The 20938-nt window shown below is 62.5% G+C and overlaps 1 protein-coding gene across 1 annotated transcript; it reads right to left on the reverse strand.

Moving 5' to 3' along the window:
• Window positions 1-6238: 6238 nt before the first annotated feature.
• On the reverse strand, window positions 6239-20692 carry MFNG (MFNG O-fucosylpeptide 3-beta-N-acetylglucosaminyltransferase). The gene is made up of 8 exons (XM_056137590.1): window positions 20327-20692; window positions 16215-16263; window positions 15875-15977; window positions 15481-15634; window positions 11201-11286; window positions 8640-8805; window positions 7511-7596; window positions 6239-6806 (listed from the first exon to the last, which is right to left on the reverse strand). Exons 1-8 carry the CDS (start codon window positions 20681-20683, stop codon window positions 6740-6742), a joined length of 1068 nt encoding a protein of 355 aa, XP_055993565.1. The 5' UTR covers window positions 20684-20692; the 3' UTR covers window positions 6239-6739.
• Window positions 20693-20938: the final 246 nt, after the last annotated feature.

Below are 20938 nucleotides of genomic sequence, written 5' to 3' on the forward strand. Positions count from 1 at the left end.
AACAAGCACCTTGAAACAAAACCCAGCAAGCGATCTGAGGTGGCAAGAGAAGCCCAGGAAGAATCTAGAAGTCAAGAGCCGGTGAGAGAGCACAGGGCTCGCATGGCGCGGGGCGGACACAGGTGCCCCAGGGTCACTCCTGGGCAATTCCAGGCGTTGGCCCCAAATCCTAAACAAACCTCAAAGCATCTGGGAGCAAACCTGGGAGTCTCCCAGCAAACGCCCCACTGTGTGTGTCCTCCCTACCTCACCCTCTGGGGTTCCGGCTGGGGTGCTGTCCTTCCCGCGCTTTGTCCCGGGCACGGCCCTGGAGAATTGGGGTGCAAACACCCCGAATTCCACCGATGCAAGTCAGCTTCCAGGCTTCAGGTCAGCCTTGCGCAGCTGATTGGCCGATAGACTCATAGGAGGCGGGGCGGGGTCGTGGCTCCTCCCACTTCCGGTTCCTCCCCTCTGCCCAGCAGCCTCGTGCTTCCCTGGGCACGTGGGGGCTTTCTGGGCTCTGCCTGCAGGTGGGATGCGCTCCTGCAAGGGAGGCTGGGAATGTCTTCTCGTGGGGGCCCAAGGGGGTGCAGAAGAGCCTCTGCCTGTCCCACCGGGGTCCCCCAGGTGAGATCCCCGGGTCTAGGTCTCGTCCACCTTGTTCTGGGTGCCTGGGCAACTGCATGTCCCACACCGGCGTGGATATGGGGTCTCTGGGCACTGCTGCTGGGCTGCTTCCTGGGTGCTGAGCTGACGAATACGCCTCTGGGAAAGAAGAGTCTCGCTCCCATTTCTCAGATGGTGGCGCAGGGGACACTGAGGCCCAGAAAACGCTGGGTCTCAGCTCTCTGCCCGAACGTCTATCCACTCCCTGGCTCTCCTCCGCTGAGTCACCGGCCATGGCTCTGGGGATGTTGGAGGCAGAACCACGTGTGACACACTGGGGGTTTCTGGGCTCCCGGGTCTAGCAGGATTCTGCCTCTGTACCCCCAGAGACCCCTGCAGCCCCTGAACACTGCAGGCGCTCAAGCCACAGTGCGCAGATCATCCCCTCCCACCCGGTTCTTGGAGACTTGAGTCCTTCTGATTTGGTTTGGGCTACACCCAGCGGTGCTCAGGGCTGACTCCTGGCCCTGCACGCAGGGATCACTCTTGGTGGGCTCAGGGGACCCGATGGGGTACCGGGTCAATCGCATGGAGTGGGGATGCCATCCGTTCTCACCGGCCTCATCCTCTGCTCCCTGCACTGTGTACCGGAAGTGTGGTCTAGCTCCCCTGAAGCTCCCATGAAGTCGGAATGAACCTTCCCATCCCAATTCCCATCCTGCCAGGGTGGCGGGGCTCTGTCCGCGGTACTGAACTGCTCTCCGCTCCCCCCCACCCCCACCCCACTCACTCTCTGACCGCCTCCAGAGCCAAATAAAACCCAGAGGCTCCTGCCAGTCCCGCCCATTTTCTGGAGACTTGATTCCTTCTTTTGGTTATGGGCTACACCCAGCGGTGCTCAGAGCTGACTCCTGGCTCTGTGCGCAGGGATCACTCTTGGCGGGCTCAGGGGACCTTAGGGGTACCGAGTCAATCTCATGGAGGCTCTTTGGCCCCCTGAGACTTGAGTTCTGAGGAGGTGATCAAGAGCCCTAGAACTTGGGATTCTGATTTGGCCAGTTTGGTGCTTAGCAGTCTTACTGCAGTGCCAGGACTCCATCCTCCGGACAAGGCATGTGCTGTATCCCCTTTGCCCCGTGCCCAACTGGTGCTGGCAGGGTAGGTATGACCAGCCCAACTATGGGCTGCAACCCCCAGTGTTGACAACTGTAGCACTGTAGCACTGTCCTCCCGTTGTTCATCGATTTACTCGAGCGGGCCCAGTAACGTCTCCATCGTGAGACTTGTTGTTACTGTGTTTGGCATATCGGATACGTCATGGGGAGCTTGCCAGGCTTTGCCGCGCGGGTAGTTTGCCGGGCTCTGCAAGAGGAGTGGAGGAATCGAACCCGGCACAGCCGGGCTGGCCATGCACAAGGCAAACGCCCTATCACTGTGCTATCATTCCAACAACAACAACAAAAAACATGCAAGCACTGCAGCCATTAGCACCCCCCACCCAGGGCGAGCTCCTGGGAGCACCAGAGTGACCCCGGTGAGCACCCAAACAGAAATACATGAACAGAGAGTGATCCCAGCTGAGCGTGGGTGCAGGCACCACAGCCAAGGGAGCGTGACACCCCATGAACATCATGGCCAGACATCTGAGTGACCCCCCCCCCACCAAATCAGAGCAAGAAGAGGCACAAGAAAAGTAGCAGGGTGCCTTTAAAGAAGCTGAATAGAGGGGCACCAAGGTCACCAGCCTGGTGACCTCATGCACAACACTTTCTTTTTGGGTCACACCCAGCAATGCTCAGGGGTTCCCCCTAGCTCTGCACTCGGGAATTACTCCTGGCAGTGCTCTGGGGACCCTATGGGATGCCGGGGATTGAACCCGGGTCGGCCGCATACAAGGCAAACGCCCTCCTCGCTGTGCTATCGCTCCGGCCCCCCACAACTCACTCTTAGTACCACCCCAGAAGGCCAATCTGACCACACCTGCTGATTTGGGGCAATTGGAGGACAGGCCCCACCCCGGAAGTCAGCTTTCTCGAGGCTCCAAGCTCAGCCCTAGCGCTGCCTGGCCATCAGCCTCGCTGCTCCTGCCACTGACCTGTCCAACGCCCCAGACTATAGCCCCTGCCCCCGTGCCCCAGGGGCTCATCATTGATTCCCCTCCAGGCCGATCACACAGCCCCAGCCTGCCCAGGGTTCGAGCCGTCAGTGGAGAGCAGGGCTCCTTCCCTCTGGAGGGTCTCAAGCAGAACCCCCGGTCCCTGCCTAGTGGTGCACGGACAACTTCTATTGAGGGAGCGATGGAGTGGAGGGGACGTGTGTGGCAACCATGTGCGAGAAGATGGAACCGGTTACAGTGTAGCTGGGACGGGAGATGCCAACGGTTCAACAGGGTGCCGAACAGGGCTCAGCCAGCCGAGCACACAACCCGAAAACGTTACAAGAATAAACAGAGAGGGGCTGGAGTGATAGCAAAGCAGGGAGGGCGTTAGCCTTGCACACGGCCAACCCGGGTTCGATCCCCAGCATCCTATATGGTCCCCTGAGCACCGCCAGGAGTGATTCCTGAGTGCAGAGCCAGGAGGAACCCCTGAGCATCGCAGGGTGTGACCCCCCCAAAAAAGGGAAAAACAGAGAGATGGAGTGGGGTACTCAGGGAAGGCAGGCATTGGGCCAAGTGCTCATCACACAGGGGCCCCCCTCCCCTTTGGGGGGCTGTTTGGGGAGAACAGAAGGTAGATCAGGACAGCTGGGTCTGATGCCAACAGCTGTTCTCCAGCGGGGCCTCAATGTGGGGCGTGGCCCCCACGGCGGAGAACCCACGGACCCACTTTATTTGATCTGACCTTTTCCGATGGATGACGGCCAGCACACCTCTCAGTGACAGGGATGTCGCCGGAACCCCCACTCGGGCTCCCAAGCCAGCTCCTTCCTGCCTGTCTTTACTTCAAAACTGCCCTCAGGCATGATTTTAAAGAAAATGCCAGACATTATGTCATTTCACCCATAAATATTTCAGAATGTATCTCTCACATATCAGAACATTTCTAAAAACATACACCCCCACCCCAAAAAAGGAAACAAAACAACAATTCCCTCTGTCTGATGATCACACCTAATAAAACCCACAATAACTAACTTAGTGCCACCCCCCCCAGTAGAGAGCCCACATTCCAACTGCTTCTTTGGCGCAAAAATATCTTTTTAGGGGCCAGAGAGATAGCCCAATGGGTAGGGCTTTGCCTTGCACGTGCCTGACCCGAGGTTTGATCCCCGGCTCTGCCAGGAGTGATCCCTGAGCACAGAGCCAGGAGTCAGCCCTGAGCACAGCTAAATGTCACCCCCACCCGCAAAATAAAAACCAACCCAAAAATCTCTCTCTAGAGTTCTGGGCTTGTATATGCTCTGTGACGTGTCTCCTTACTATTCTCCCCTCCTGGCTATGTTTTCATGCCGTCCCCAGTTTGAAGAAGCCAGAGGGCTAGATGGGGGGGGAGGGCTGTCCCATCCATCATCGTGGCCTGAGCCGCAGGGTGTCATTAATGTGCCCTTTGCTCCCACCTGGACTCCAGCCACAGCCTGGTCTGTGCGGGTCACTTAATGAACTCGCTGCCTGCATGTGTCCCCCTGGTCCTACTGGAAGCACGTGAGGTCAGCTTGTCCCTTTAGTTTTTTTTTTTCTTTTTTTGCTTCTTGGGTCACACCCAGTGATGCACAGGGGCTACTCCTGGCTCATGCACTTAGGAATGACTCCTGGCGGTGCTCAGGGGACCCTATGGGATGCTGGGAATCGAACCCAGGTAGGCTGCGTGCAAGGCAAATGCCCTCCCCGCTGTGCTATTGCTCCAGCCCTCAGCTTGTCCCTTTAGGGATGCTATTAAATGTGACCTGTGTCACCAGCCTGAGCCACCCAGGTTAGCACCTGCCCAGTTACACCCTCGCAGCCAGAGCTGGAGGAGACAGAGCAGCCCGTCCCCACCCGCCCCTGCCCGAGTGTCTGCTGGGCACTGCTCTGTGCAGGGGTGGGGGGGCAGGGAGGAGGAGGAGGAGGGGGGAGGGAGAAGAGCTTCGAGGCCACCGGGCAGGGGTCCCTCCCAGCTCCACACAGAGGCACCCACAGCGGGCGTGTCCCCGGGCCCTGCTTGGAGGCCTCATAGCTGGAGAGGTGACCAGGTGACAGTGACCTCCGGGAGATCGGGGAGCAACTGCCAGGAGAGGAGAGGGGAGGTGACCAGGACGGGGCAGCAGTGCCAAGAAGAGGGGTGACCCGCGGAGAACCGGGGCACCAGAGGCCAGCCAGGAGGTTCCGCCGGCACACACCTGGCGGGGGTGGGGTGGGGTGAGGGAGGGGCGATCCCCCGGCCCCCCTCCAGCACCCCCTTTCACAGCCCAGCACAGGAGGGGAGGGAGAGGATTTTAGAGTGACCCACGCGCCACCCCTGAGCCTGGATCTTCCAGCACCTGTTCCATAAGGGACACCCGGAAACTGGGGGGTCAGCTCGGGAGGACTAGACCCGCGGCGTGGGCGGGCCCGGCTGTCGAGACTCCCCAACCCCAAGGACCGTCACGACGCGTCACCAGGTCCCCGTCTGTGAGATGGGAACTGTTCTTCCTGCTTGTTTGTTGGGGGGCGGCCACACCCAGCGGTGCTCAGGGCTTACTCCTGGCCCTGCACTCAGGGACCCCTCCTGGCGGGGCTGGGGAGCCCGAGAGGGAGCCGGGGATCGAACCCGGGTCGGAGGAGTGCAAGGCACGCACGCTCCCTGCTGTGCTATCACCTGGCCCCAGAATGGGCATCATTCTGGCCCACGTGACAGGGTGGGCGGGACTCAGCCCGGGCAGCTCCCGCGGCTCCCCAAGCCACACTCCCTCCTCCCTGCACCCCAGTTTGATCCTTGCTGACTCTGCGCCCTCCCCAGCACAGCTATTCTGGGACAACGGGGCAGCAGATGGCCCGAGCGCTGCTCCCGCGCCCGACCCTCCGGAACCCGGGATGAGCCGAACGAACGCAGCCTGGCCCGCCGCCCTGCGCACCAGGGAGCTCAGAACCAGCCTAGCCCGCCCGGCAGGAGCCCAGGGGTCACCCCCACTTTGCATCCGTCCCACAAAGCCTGTGTTCGGTCAGCCCCGGGAGGAGGGGAAGAAGGAAGGTTCTGGAAGCCCTCAGAGAGCCCCGCAGACACCAGAGCGCTGTGCATCCTCAGGAACCTGCAACACCCTCTCTGGGCCTCCAGCTGGAGAAGGGGGCCTCATGCCCAGGGCCTGCGTCAGGATGCCAGGACATCCAGGAACAAGAGGCAGCTGGGAGGTTTCCGGAGCTCTCCCCTTGAGGGTTCTCGGGCACTCATCATCTCTCCTGGAGCCTGAAACTGCTGACTGCAGCCAGTTCCTCCCTGGAGGACTCGGGTGGGTGCACCTTCCTCCATCTGACCTTCCCTTGCTCTCTGACTCTCCCCAGGCAGATGGCAGACTCCCGCCCAGGTGGGGAGCGTTTGGTGCGCGCAGATCAGCACACACAAGGACCCCGAGAAGCTTAAACAAACACGTTTTCATTGTCTGTCAGAAACAGGCAAGGGAGCGCTGTGGGGGAGGGTCGCTGCCGCCCCTTCGTGGCAGCAAAGTGGCTGCCCCTGCTCCCGACATCACACCCACATCCACCACAGGATGCCGGGGTAGGGACCTGCGGGGCCTCCCTGCACAGTGTCACTGCCGACTGGGCAAGTTTCTCACTCGTGGGGACCATCTGGCAACCCTGAGCAGCCAGGAAGGAGCTGGAGACGTGGGCAAAAGGCTCACGGCAGTCGGCGGTGAGGAATTAGAATCTACTATCTGGGCCTCGGGGTGCTGAGTGACACCCCAAGTCCAGACAGCAAGGGTCACAGTGGGGGGGCACTGAAGACCGGCGGGGTCTCCCATAGACCCCCGGCTCGAGCTGTTACTCCAACCTGGGCTCCCTCAGGGGGTCGGGGGTCCAGCCGGGGAAGGCCGCAGTGAGGGGACCCAGGAGAAGGACCAAAAACCGGGACAGAGGCCACAGCACACTCAGGAACCCCGTGATCTCGGGGGACTAGAGTCCCAAGTCCGAGCGCCGCTGAAGGGCCACCAACTCTCCTGGTTCAGCCGCGTGGCGGCCTCAGCCAGCCCCTGTCTGCGGTCACCAGGCCGCCAGCTGTGGGCACCAGGGCGTGTCCGGGAAGAGGAGGCAGTGCAGGGAGCGGAACCTATGGAGAGAGGAGAAAGGGGCAGCGGGGTTACCCCATACTCCGCCCCACAGTGCTCCCGAGACCCCCAGTGTTTGGACATTGGGACTGAGAGCGCCCCCTGGTGGGCAGTCCCCGCCAAGGGCAGCTTCAGCCGCAGCTGAGGCCAGGAGCGCCCTCAAGTGGTGGAGCACAGGCCTTGCAGGAGTGTGGCCCCGCGTTGGAAGCCCAGCACCGCAGGGTGTGACCCTCCACCCCTGAAGGGCCCCAGGACCTCAACACCACCCGGAGAGGTCACAGGCCCTGAGTTCCACTGCCTGCGACCCCGATCAAAAGTGTCTCCAGGGGCCCAGAGTGAGCAAGACATTTACCCAAGATCACACAGCCGGCTGTTAGAAAGCAAGGCCAGAGGGGTAGTGCAGCGGGTAGGACGTTTGCCTTGCACACGGCTGACCCGGGTTTGATACCCCGCCGGACCATACTGGGGATCAAATGACTCCGAGCCCACCAGGAGTAATTCCTGAGCGCAGAGACGGAGGTAACTCCTGAGCATCACCGGGTCTGGCCCCAACACCTCCCCCAGACCCCCACTAAAAAAAGAAAAGAAAAGAAAAAGGCAGCAAGCCCGAAATGTGCTCGCTCCATCCCAGTTCCGTGCTTCCAGCCCCAGGTGTTCCTCACCCACACCCCCTCTCTGGACGCCGGCGATCAGCCCCCAGACCCACCTGGAGGGGTCCTCCTCTTGCGAGAAGGGGCCCTGGAGCTTGATGACGTTCAGCTTCCCCTCAAAGGTGCCGTAGCTGAGGGTGACCTGCTCAGAGAGGAGACTGAAGGTTGGGGGGGTCCCACTGGGGGCGGGCAGGAAGGGCCAAGAATGTAGGGGTCGGGGAAGAAGAAGAAAGACTCTATCCCCCAGCACAGGAGAACCCAGAGGTTTGAGACAGCGCCAGGGGTGATCCCTGAGCACTACCATGAGTGATCCCTGATCCCTGAGCACTGCCAGGAGTGATCCCTGATTCCCGAGCACTGCCAGGAGTGATCCCTGAGCACTGCCAGGAGTGCCCCACACACACACACAAAATAAGCGCTCCACAATGGCGTAGCTGGTACAGTGGACACTCCGGCGACCCCAACTATTCAGACGTTTTGACCCGACCACCTCAAACCTTCCCCCTTTTCTGTCTTCAGGCCCTGGGTCCCACGGGGACAGATGCTGCAGGTCTGGCCAATCAGCACTAAGTGCGGTGGGTGGGCTGAGCCAGACAGGGAAACATGGCTGGTGTGGCCCCCAAAGAAGCTAAAGTTTGAAAAGAGGCAAGAAGGACGGAAGGGAGGAAACCGGGGCCAAGTTCTGTCCTGCCATGAATGGCTTGGGGGTGAGTTAATTGCTATTTTTACTTATTTATTTGCTTTTTGGGTCACACCCGGTGATGCCCAGGGGTCCTTCTGACTCTGCACTCAGAAATTAGTCCTGGCGGTGCTCGGGGGACCATATGGGATGCTGGGGATCGAACCTGGGTTGGCCGCGTGTGAGGCAAACGCCCTCCCCGCTGTGCTATCACTCTGGCCCCTTATTTGCTATTTTTGAAGGGGCTCCAGTATCAGCTGGGCCTCGGGGTTCCGCGCCTCAGGGTCTCTGGTTCTGCGCTCAGAATCACTCCTTCCCAGTGCTCAGGGCTGCCTGCTGGTGCCGGGGATGGAAGCAGGATGAGAGAGGCGCGGGCGGCATCACCCAGGCGGCTCCAGCCCAGGGAGCACAGACGTTCTGCCGCCAAGTCAACCCCTGGGTCTGAGGGGCTGCGTGTCCCCCTTTCTGGACCTCGGATTCCCTGCCCAGTAGGGAGACCCACTCACCTGCTCGGAGAGCTGGGCGGCCCCCAGGAGCTGGAGGGTCTCCAGGTGGGAATGGAAGAGGGGGCTGGGCCGCAGGCGGCCCCCCAGCTTGCATTCGATGATGTAGCCCACCGTGCAGTCGTCTGGCAGGCGGATGAGCGCCGAGGTCTCTGTGAAGTGGGGGCCACTGCAGGGGAGAGAGCCGAGCTGCCGCCGCCCCGCCCCTACCTCCCAAGTCCCGCCCCCGCCTTTTACAGCCCCGCCCCCGCCTCCCACGGCCCCGCCCCTGCCTCCCAAGCCCCACCCCCGTCTCCCACAGCCCCGCCCCATCTCCCACAGCCACGCCCCCACCTCCCACAGCCCCGCCCTCGCCGCCCACAGCCCCGCCTCCGTCTCCCACAGCCCCGCCCCCGCCTCCCACATCTCCCTGACAAAATCTGGCTGCTGCTGGGGCCGAAGAGATAGGACAGCGGCTAAGGCGTTTGCCTTGCAGGCGGCCGACCGGGGTTCCAGGGTTCAATCCCCAGCATCCCATAGGGTCCCCCGAGCACCGCCAGGAGTGATTCCTGAGTGCAGAGCCAGGAGGAACCCCTGAGCACCGCCGGGTGTGACCCAAAAAGCCAAAATTATAAAAATCTGGTTGCTGGACTCTGTGACCTCTGGTAAATGACCTCGGAAAGCCAGTTTTCTCCTCTGTAAAACGAGCCTGTCAGTCATCCAGGGCATCCTGAGGATGGAGAGGAAACCCCCATCCATCTAACCTTCCCTCCTCTCCCCATAACACTCCAGTTTGTCACTCCACTTTAAAATAATATAGGCCAATCCCAGCCATGCTCATGGGATCACAGGGTGCTGAGGGTTAGATCCCTGCGAGCACCCTGTGCTTTAGCCCCCCCCCCCTTTGCTTTTTGGGTCACACCCGATGATGCTCAGGGGTTACTCCTGGCTCTGCACTCAGGAATCACTCCTGGCGGTGCTCAGGGGACCCTATGGGATGCTGGGGATTGAACCCTGGAACCCTGGTCGGCCGCCTGCAAGGCAAACGCTCGGGGTACCCTATGGGATGCAGGGAATTGAACCAGGGTCGGCCACATGCAAGGCAAACGCCCTCCCCGCTGTGTTATTGCTCCAGCCCTGCTTTATCCCTTTGAGCTACCTCCCTGTACAACCCCCAGATGCACTCATTCTCCGCCTGCACTGCCTACTTGGATGTCAGACACCACACAAAGGTCAAGGACCCCAAGATGAACAGCAGAGCACCAGCCTCAGCAGCAGCCTCCCCAGTCTCAGGAGAGACAGGCAGCCAGCACAGGTCATTTCAGAGCAGGACTGATGGACGTTAAATCACAGGGAGGCCTGAGGGACACCCGAGAGAGAGAGGGGAAGGCAGAGCGGTGAGCTTCCTGGAGGAGGTGAGTTTTCTGGTCTGCTTTTTCTTCCACCGTGAGAACGGCCGTTTCGTAAAGTGACTCTTAGGGAAGAGGAGCTAAAGGCAGTCAAAGGTCAGAAGAAAAAGGAGAGAGAGAAGGAAAGTGCCTGCCATAGGGGCAGGTTTGGCGAGGGCGGGGGGGTAGCAGGAGGGAAACTGAGGACATTGATGGTGGGAAATGTACACTGGTGGACGGACGCATGACTGAAACCCAAGCTGAACAGCTTTGTAACTGCATCTCACAGTGATTTGGGAGAAAGAGCATCCCAGGACAGCTGCTTGATCCTAGTGATCCTGGGGCCATAGTGGGGTCAGGGGGTGTCCAGCACGGATTGATAGGTGGAGGCAGAAAGTTTTCACCCCCATCCCCGGCTGTGTGCCCACAGGGGTCCTTTCTAATTCCCACTGTGGTGGGCAGAAGCCCTTGGGGGTGCAGGGACGTCCCCTGCTTTCTGTCTGCTGGGACAAGCCCCCTCAGAGACCCAGCTCCCTCTGCCCCTCAGGTTGGTGTGGGAGTGAGCCCCCAGGGCTGGGTCCCCTGGAACCTGCAACTTGCTGAACTTCCCTGCCTGGGAGATTCAGCTGGAGAAGCCAGATGTCGCCCCAGGCCTGCCCCAGCCCACCCTCCATCCCACACAGACTTCACAGCCAGTCACAGTAACTGCCACCACTTCCAGGAAGTCCTCCCTCCTTTTCCTGCCTACAGTCAGCCTTCATCTCACCCCGGAGCACTGATTGCGCAGAAGAGGGTAGCCAAGGGACCCTGGGTGGTGTGGTTGTCACCAGGTGCTACCCCAGACAGTCCCTCATTGAACCCCTACAGCAGCCGTTGGCTATGGTATCCTCAGGAAGCTGGAAAGATGGGAGAAGTTCTGGAGGGTGCAGCTGATCTGTGTGAGGCTGGACACACAGGGCAGTGGCGCCCAGCCCCCTCGAGGGGGGACTGAGGCTTGCAACCCAGTAACTAAGTCTGACACAGCATGAAAGGAGCCCCTTAAGCAACAAAGTTCTCTGTCAGTCAGTCTGTCTGTCTGTCTTTCTCTCTCTCTCTCTCTCTCTCTCTCTCTCTCTCTCTCACACACACACACACACACACACACACACACACACCCTCTCTGCACCCCTTGTCCTCCTTGCAGCCTGGGGGTCTCACCTGGCCCATGGGACCATCTTCAGCGCCAGTTTGCGGTTGATGCAGAAGCCGGCGCCCCCCGTAGCAAACCAGAACTGAACCAGCCTCTGCAGAGAGAAGGGGGGGAAGGTGGGGAGCAGGGGTGAGGAAGGGGTGCGGGGCGGGCAAGAGCCAAACGCCCCCCACAGACACACACACATACACATGCACACACACATACATGCGCGCACACACGACCAGCCCAGCTCCGATGCTGCTGCCCTCCCATCTCGCTAGCCGCCCCCCCCCCCCCCCGCAGCTCCACAATATCCTGCCCATTTTGCATAAGGAGCCCAGGCCCAAAGTCACATCTTCGCTCCCAGTGGCGGGGTCAGCGACAGTCTCCCGGGAGGGGGGGCTTGGTTCTGGCTAAAGGGGACATGTGTCAGGCTTGTTGTCCAGCGCCCCCGACCCGTTTGTCCAGGGAAATGTCTCTTCCTCCTCACCCGGTGGCTGGAGAGGGTCCCCCCTCCCCAAACACAGCACCTGCTGCCCTGGGACCGGAGGACGCAAGGCCACGCCCCCGACCAGTGATTGGCTCCGCTGCAAGCACATGACTCAGGCCAGCCAATCAGATCCTTGGACTCTGTGACTAGGAGGATGAGATGCTCTCTCCCAGGGCACCAGGTCCAAATAGTGCTGCACCCCTGGTTTTCTCAGTCCCAGCTATTAGGGATGAAAAAACCTTTTCCACCAAAGGGGGGGGGAGAGAGAGAGAGAGAGAGAGAGAGAGAGAAATAGGTTGTGAGCCCCGGAACCAGCAAGCCCCAGCATATCCCCCTCAAAGCCAACCCCTTTCTGCCTCTATCCACCCGGGACTCTCCTCCTTCTCCGATTTCTACCAGGCTTTTAGGAAAATTGGTTCCTTAAGCTCTCCAGGAAGTGGGACCCACTTCACAAGTGGGAACCAAGCATCAGAGAGGTACAGACACTGGCCCAAGGTCACACAGCCAGTGAACAGCAGGATTAGTACCTAGGCCATCTCCAGGTGGGTGGGTGGGTGGGTGGGTGGGTGGAGTCAGCCCCATCAGGGCACAGCTGCACCATGTCTGGGTCCAACAAGTTCCCCCTCTCCCCCCATCCCCATCCCTGGGGTTTCCTTTTCCAGAGTATACAGTTGGTGCTTTCTTGGTGCACCGGACTGGGTTTTCCCTCGCAGGGTGACAATGAGACGGGCCCTGGATAGGGAACTTGGGAGCCTGATTCTGGGGCCCGGCACAGCTGTGCAAACTTGAGAAAGTAGCTGCCCTCTCTGGGCCTCAGATCCGTTCCCCCCTGCATTGCAGCCTCAGCTCTGGGTCTAACACAGCATGGCCTGGGCCGCAGCGACAATACAGAGGGTTGGGCGTTGCCTTGCATGCAGCTGCCCCAGGTTCGATCCCCGGCATCCCATGGGGTCCTTTGAGCACCGCCAAGAGTAATTCTTGAGTGCAGAGCCAGGAGTAACCCTTGAACATATTCAGGTGTGACCCAAAAAGAAAAACAAAATACAGAATTGTGAGCTGGAGCAATAGCACAGCGGGTAGGGAGTTTGCCTTGCACGCGGTCAACCCCGGTTCGATTCCCAGCATCCCATATGGTCCCCTGAGCACCATCAGGAGTAACTCCTGAGTGCAGAGCCAGGAGTAACCCCTGTACATCGCCGGGTGTGACCCAAAAAGAAAAAAAAAAAGACAGAGTTGTTCTCCAGGCTCTGCAGGAGGTCCGACTCCTCCCCTCCAAGGCCCCAGGCCTCTGTCAGGGGTCAGCGAGGCAGCATGCAGCGCTGACTAATGCGCATGCGCACACACGGCTGCCACCCCCATATCCCAGGAGCAGCAGCATCAGAAGCCTCACCCGGAGCAGAGACTGTGCCTTTGCTCAGGGCTGCGCCACAGAGGCGGTGGCATAAGGTGACAGAGAAAAGACCCTCCTGAAGTCGCAGGGCCAGGACTGACCCCCGGCAGGAACTCTGGCGCCCGCTTTGCGGGCCCACCCCTTGGTCCAAACAAACTGAGTCACTTCAGGGCAGGGTCCTGGGACCCCATTGGTGCGTTGGGTGCCAAGAAGGTCATTTGTGCACATTGTAGGGGACAGGGCCTGGGTGTGCCCGGCAGGGAAACGGGGCTGGAGGTGCGAGCTGATCCTAATCACCGCCATTTCCTGGCGTCAGTCACAGGTCGGCCACTCGGGAGGGGGTCTCGTTGTACCTTTTTTTGGTGCTGGTATTTGTTTATTTGCTCGGGGGGCCACACCCAGTAATGTTCAGGGCTGACTCCGGGCTCTGTGCTCAGGGATCACTCCTGGAGATGCTCTGGGGAGCATATGCAGTGCCAGGGTCGACTGCATACAAGGCAAGCGCCCTAACCACCGTACTATCTCTCTGGCCCCTGCCCTCCCCCACTATACACTTTGGGTCACACTCAGCAGTGCTCAGAGACTGTTCTGACTCTGCTCGGCCAGGGTGCACTCTGCATTCTAGGAATAAACCCCCGGCTCCCGCCTGCCTCGTGTGATCCTTTCTTTTAGCACCCAGCCAGGGAAAAAGATAGAAAGGACAATACCCACTCCACAGACGAGAAGACAAAGGCGCAGAGGGGTCATGCAAGTGACCTCATCGAGGCCCCAAAGCCAGGAGGTGGCGAGAGTGGCCCGAGAGATCAGAGTCAGGCTCCAGCGAATTTTTGCAAGACAGTCTAGCAGGAGAGTGGCGGGGGTGAGCTGGGGCTGGACTCACCTGCAAGTGCTCACTTGGCTCCACCACCACCCCCTGGGGCCCAGGAGGACTTAATTAGGGCTCAGAGGCTGATTAGCTGCTGGTAATTAAGGTCTTGTGTTTTCTGCTCTTGTTTCCCTGATGGAGCAGATGGTGATCTCAGGAGGGAGAGGCCCAGCGTGGGCTCGCCTGCGGCAGGGCTGCAACCGGAGACGGGCATCCCGCCGGCCCAGCCACTCAAGGGCCAGAAGCCAAGTGGGTCCTGGGGACAGGGGGAGCCCTTTGCAATAGACGCAAGTAAAACAAGCTGGGCCATAAAATTCACGGGTGTTTCTCAGAAAGTCAAATGTGACAGGTTCTTTAGTTCTTTGTTTCCTAAATCCCTCTACCCTGATCCGGATCCGTCCAGATCTGGAGCTGAAGCTGGTTGTGTGAGGGGTCAAGGCTTCTGTGGCTGGTTACTGGCACCCTAGGGAGAACGCGCCTACGGGGCTGGGCTGACCCCAAAACTTGTACAGGGGCTGGAGTGATAGCACAGCGGGGAGGGCGCTTGCCTTGTACGCGGCCGACCTGGGTTCAATTCCCAGCATCCCATATTGTCCCCCGAGCACCGCCAGGAGTGATTCCTGAGTGCAAAGCCAGGAGGAACCCCTGTGCATCGCCGGGTGTGACTCAAAAAGCAAAAAAAAAAACTTATAAGTAGATGATGATACCGGGTAGCTGTGAACTCCACTGTGGGTGGAGAAGCCTCAGCGCCCGCCACCTCCCAGTGCATGAAGGTGGCTCTAGTACATGGCACTCTCTGTGCCTCACTGGTACTTGCTTCCCCATCGCAGAGGAGACTGGGGAGGAGCCGCGTAGCCACCAGTCCAAACAACAGTAACCAAAGAAAGCCAGAGGAGCCACCTTCCGGGTCCCAGCCCCGCACCACAAGGCCCGCCCCTGGTAGCCCCGCCCCTGAGTGGCTCCACCCAGAATGACTCAGGTGGCCCTGCCCCATAGCCACGCTCCTCCTGACCCCGCCCTGGGTTGGCCACACCTAGGTGACCCCGCCCTATAGCTTCAACCCCTCGTAGCCACGCCCTCCTCATGGTCACACCTAATTGGTGCAGCACATTGCCCCGCCCCTCGTGGCCCCGCCCTCAGAAAGCACATTTGGCTGGCCCCGCCCCTCCTGGCCCCACCCCCGGGATGGCCGCAAGATTGTCCCTATCCTTTCTGGCCCCACCCTCAGGATGTCATATCTGACTGGCCCCACCCCAGGGGTGGCCGCATACGATTGGCCCCATCCCTCCTGGCCCCGCCCTCAGGATGCCATAGCTGACTGGCCCCACCCCCTCTTGCCCCACCCCCGGGGCGGCCACATACGATTGGCCCCATCCCTCCTGGCCCCGCCCTCAGGATGCCATAGCTGACTGGCCCCACCCCCTCTTGCCCCACCCCCGGGGCGGCCACATATGATTGGCCCCATCCCTCCTGGCCCCGCCCTCAGGATGCCATAGCTGACTGGCCCCGCCTCCCCTGGCCCGCGCAGCCAATGAGTGAGAGGCGCTTGGGAAGGCCCCACCGTTTGGTTGTGGGGCTGCGGCTCGGAGGCGTGGATGGGCCGGTTCAGGCTGGGCCGGCCGACGTAGACGTCGTGAGCCAAGGGAAAGGCTCTCAGCAGCTTTAGCAGCGCGCGCGGGTTCACGTAGTTGTCGTCGTCCACGTGGCAGAACCACCTGGGGGAGAAGGAGGGACTGTGAGCGACCCAATGAGGACCAAGACTCAGAGAGGTCAAGACAGCGGCCGGAGGTCACACAGCATCGCAGGAGGGGAACTGTCGGCCAGCAAGGACGGGTGGACAGACCCGAAAGGCCGCATGGGATTGATGACTCACAGCACACAGACCACCTCACGTTTCTGGACCAACATCCCCCACCTGCCCTGCCCCCCACCCCCACCCCCGGGCCAGCGCTCACCTCCGCCCGCTGGCCAGGAAGGCGTCAAACTCCGCGGCCATCTTGCAGGACAGCGCGGGGTGGCTGTGCTCCGCGGAGCAGTTGGTGACCACGAGGTGGGACCCTGGAGAGGGGACAGTCAGGGCCCGCCGGGGACCCGCGAGCCAGGCCCGGGGATCCCGCCGCGCCCGAGAGGCTGGGCCTGCAGCTCAGGGCTCGGGGCGAAGCGGGCTGGGGTCGGGGTCCCGGGGCTGCCCCTCCCCACGGGAGCAGCCAGCGCCCCTCGCGGGCAGAGGGGACACCCGCGGAGTTGGCCGCCCCCACCCCAGGGAGACCCCCCACCGCCCGCGGGGGCAGTTACCCAGTCTCTTCTGCAGGCCTGCGTCCGCGCCGTCAGTGAAGACGAACGTCTGGAGGGGAGACGGGGCGGGGGGCGTGTGAGCGGGTTGGGCGGGCATCCACGACCCCCACGACACCCCCAGCCGGGCCCTAGAGGATGTCCCGCTCGGACCCGCTGAGGTTCTCTGCTCACCTCTGCCGGCCTGCCCCTGACCTTCTGCGCTGCAGACACACCCGGGCTGAGCAGTGACCCTCCCTCCATGGAGCCCCTAGACGGGGGGCTGGGACCTGTCCCCTTCAGGATGGCAAAACTGGGGTGAAGGGAGTGGCCGGGAGGCCCTGGGAGGAAGCGGCACCCCCAGGAAAGGGGCCAGGCCAGGCCTCTGTCTCCCTCCCTCCCTCCCTCTCTGTCTCCCTCTCTCTCCCCCCCTCCCTGCCTGGAGACCTCACCCTCCACCCCAGGATTCAGCCCTTCAGATGAGAACCCCACCCCGGCCTCGGTTTCCCCATCAGTGGCAGCTTCCAAGGGCTGGAGGGGTTTGGCTTCCTGTGTCTGGGGGAAACAGAGGCAGGGTTCCAGGCGCCAGAGAAGCCCAGGCAGGCACCGGGCCTGAGTCTGTCTCCCGGCCCCGGGACTAGGGCCCTTTTCTGGAGCCTGCCGGGACTCGAGGGGGCAAACAAGACCCGGCTTTGTGCCCTCAGCCCTGCTGCGGCCCCCAGAACGTTCACCCTCCCCACCTCCCCTGCCAGGCCCCTCTGTGGCCACTGGATAGAGGCTGGCCTGGGTCTGAGCGGAAGGTGGCCCCGTGCCCCATCCCCCACCCGCTCTCCTCACCCCCTGCCCACCCAGTTAACTTCTCCCTCACTGAGGTCTGTGCCCTTTTCTGCCCCCTGACTCACAGCTGAATCGCCGCCTCTTCCAGGAAGCCCTCCCTTCTACCCTTCCTTCACACAGGCCCCTGCCAGCTTTGGGCAAACCCCTTGGCCATGGGATGCTGCCCCTTGCTCCCTCGAACCATCCTGGTTGGGCTTGTCTCTGACCTGGCCCCTGCCCTCTCCCCACAGACTGTCCCGGGCTTCCCCCTTCCGAACCCCCTTTGGTGGTGCTGGTGGGTTGGGAGTGTGGGGGTCGTGTCTCCCACTGAGAAGTGTTGCCGGCACTGGGCGGGCCAAAGGTTTCCATGACTCAAGCCCCTTCTCACCATCCCCTCCCTCTGCGACTCCAACCAGCCCCTGGGTTTTATTGGTGTGTGTGTGTGTGTGTGTGTGTGTGTGTGTGTGTGTGTGTGTGTGTGTGTTTCTTTTTGGGTCACACCGGCGAGGCACAGGAGTTACTCCTGGCTCTGCACTCAGGAATTACTCCTGGGGGTGCTCGGGGGGGGGGGAACGGGACTATATGGAATGCTGGGAATCGAACCCGCGTCGGCCACGTGCAAGGCCAATTAACGCCCTCCCCGCTGTCCTATTGCTCCAGCTTCCTTACTGATGTACTTGTGAATTTCCTGGAGTTGGGGACACACTCGGTGGTGCTGAGGAGGCCACTGGCACCGAGGAGACGCCTGAGACATGCCAGGAAGTGTCTGTCACCACGCCACACCCCCGGCCCCACCTCTGGCTTGTTAAACACCTTCTCGAACCCAGAGTCTCAGAGGGGCCCCCCACGCCCCCACCGCAGCGTTCAAATGCCCCCCCGCCCAGACAGGTGCCCCCCAACACGCCAGCCTCTCCTTCCCCCTCCCCGTCTCTCCCAGTCCTGATCCCCGGGGGAGGGGGCGGTACTTCCTCTCTGCCCCCCAAACCGCAGCGCTGCCCACCCAGCTTTCAGGCCTCCTGGATGGCACCCTCTCTCCCCCACCCCCCAGCCCCCACGAGCCAGCCCCCTGGCCTCGCCTATTTTTTCCTTTTTGGGTCACACCCGGCGATGCTCAGGGGTTCCTCCTGGCTCTGCACTCAGGAATTCCTCCTGGCGGTACTCAGGGGATTTTATGGGATGCTGGGACTCGAACCCGGGTCGGCCACGTGCAAGGCAAACGCCCTCCCCGCTGTGCTATGGCTCCAGCTCCTCGCCTCCTATTTGGATGCAGTCCCTGTACCCTGATCCCCCTGCTCCGTGCTCCCCCACCAAGTCTGCTATATGCTCCCCCCGCCCCCCCCCCCCGGAGCTGGTTTCAAAGGAGCCAAGAAGCGCTTCCTCCGCTGCCTGGCAAACTTTTGACACTAAACCTCCGCAGCAAGAGGAAGCCTGTGAGTTTGGCCCAAATGGGCCAGGGATCGAGGCTGCTGCAGCGGCTAAGGGGGGCTGGGGGAGGGGGTGGCGCCTCCCAGCCCGGCTGCATCTGATTTGTGTCGGGTGGGGCCTGGGCCACGGTTCAAACCTTCTGCGCTGAGTGGCAGGGCCGGCCAGCAGGGACCATCTGCTGCTGCGAGGGGCCCTGTCCCCCAGCCCCGCCCCCAGGGACGGCAGCGAGCACAAAGCAGCCTCCGTGGCCTTCCCCCCCCCCGCCCCCGCGGGACACAAAGGCCACACGCAGCCCTGTCCACCCGGGCACAAAGGCCCACCTGCCCCGGGTCGCCCTTAACCAGCTGGGCCGGCACCGGGCCTGCAGTTAACCAGCTCCGGGACACACTCCTGCCCGGGGGAAACTGAGGCCTGGCGGGGGCGGGGCCTCGGGAGAGATGGAACAAAGGGAGGCGGCAAGGGGCACAGCAGGGGTGAGTGGGGGCCTCCCGGCCTCCCCCCTGCCATCTCCCAGTCTTCGGGAAGGGGCAAGTTTTCGAGACACTGTCCTGAGCCAGAGGCCAGTAAGGGCCTGGCCTGCGCCTCAGCCTCCTCTGAAGAGGGGGGGACTGTCGTGCCTTCCCCCAGGGCAGCCGAGCAGGGACCCCCAACCCTCTCCTGAGCCCCCCCCGCAGCTCCGGGACCCCAATTCCCTCTAAGGAGAGGGGGTGCCCTGCCGCCTCCAGCCCCCGGCTGACTGACGTTGGTGAGCGCTTCCTCTTTCTGGTCTCAGTTTCCTCCTCCGGGGCAGGGCACCCCCACAGCGATGGGAGTCAGGAAGGCCGGGACCACGTGAGGTCCTGCTCTGGGCACACAGGCAGCGCCATAAACAGGAAGGTCGTCGGGGAGGGCTGGTGCGGTGGCTTCCGCGGGGGGGAACCGAGGCCTCCCCAGAGGAGAAGTGACGTGAGGGGAGGGGCCGGGCAGGGGCCTGGGGCTGGGGCCAGGCAAGGACCCAGGGCCAGTTGGTAAACCAGGGGCACCCTCTCGCCAGGGCCTGTGGGCCTCTCCCGTTTCCCCTGAGACCGGCTCCCAGGAGCCTTCGCCACCTCCAAAGCTCGCACACTTGCTCCTGAGCGGGTGCCCGAGTGTGTGTGTGTGTGTGTGTGTGTGTGTGTGCGCGCGCGCGCGTGCATGCATGTGTGTGTGTGCATGTGCACGCGAGAGAGCGCACGCGAGGGTGTGTGTGCATGTGTGTGTGTGTGAAGTCGCCCCTCCACCACCCCAGAAGTGATTCCCAAGACCCCCACAGGGCTTGGCTGTTGGCAGGGTGCTTGGGGCGGGCAGGGGAGGTTCCCGCCTTTCTAACCTGGCTCTGTGGGGCACACACCCCATCCCTCCCTCTTGCACCCCTGCCGCCCGCCATCATCCCAATACACACCCCCTCCTCCCTCGACACCTCCAGACAGGAAGTCACTTAGGAGGTGAGGTGTCCGCCCGCCCCATGTTCAGGCAGGGGCCGGCGGGATTTCCAGAGATGCCCCCCCACCCCCCACCCCGTCCTCTCCATCAGCCCCTGCTCTGCTCACGGCCAGGGCAGCACCCAGATAGGACTGGACCCCCACCCTTCACCCAACAGCCACCCTCCTGTCGCCCCCTGCGGGCCAGGGCAGGGGGGCAGGGGACAGCCTGGCTGGGAGGGCCCTGGGACATGGCGGGACCTCAGGTTCCCGGCAGAGGTGAGCAATGGGCATATGAGCACCTGCTGTTGGGGCAGGGGGGCTGGAACAGCCCCTCAAAGGACGCAGAAGGCCCAAGAAGGAAAATGAGCTTAGGCAGCCCGCCCCGCAGGGAAAGACCCCAGAGGCCCCTCAGGCCAGGCGGTCCTGAACCCCACGCGCCCCCGCGCGTGTCACCTGTTCCCGGGTCCTGGAGACCCACGTGTCCAGCAGCAGGTCCAGGCGCGAGCGGTGGAAAGCCCGGGTGGTCTTCACGGCGATGAACACGTCCTGCGGCTGCAGCCGGGCGGGGCGGGCGCTGGGCGCGGGCGTCTCGGGGGGCTCCGGCGCGCCCGGCGGGGTCAGGCGCCCGCGGTAGCGCAGGGAGAGGAGTGCCATGCCCAGCAGCGTGACCAGGGCTCCGGCCAGGCCCCGCAGGAGCCGGCACTGCATGGGCCCTGGGGACCCCCGACGGCTCGCCCCGAGTCCCCCCGGGCGCGCGCAGGGCGGCAGGTCAGGCGGGGGCCCCGGCGGCGCCCGGAGTCTGGCGGGCATCCGGGGCTGGCAGCGGCGCCGGGAGTCCCCGGCCGGGCCGGGCCATCGCGCCCGCCTCCACCTGCTGGCCGCCGCCCCGCCTCCGCGCGGCCGGGGGCGGGGACAGGCGCCCCGAGGTGGCTGCCGGCGAGGGGCTGTCCCCGCCCTGCCAGCTGCCGCGCGCGCGGGGGTGGGGGCGCCGCCGGGCCCTCCGTGCGTGCCCGAGCCAGGGGCGTCCGGTCTCCCCGCTCCAGCGTCCGCTGCGTTTCCTTCTGG

Source organism: Sorex fumeus, unplaced genomic scaffold, assembly GCF_029834395.1.
Source record: "Sorex fumeus unplaced genomic scaffold, SorFum_2.1 ptg000125l, whole genome shotgun sequence".
Lineage (NCBI taxonomy): Eukaryota > Metazoa > Chordata > Mammalia > Eulipotyphla > Soricidae > Sorex > Sorex fumeus.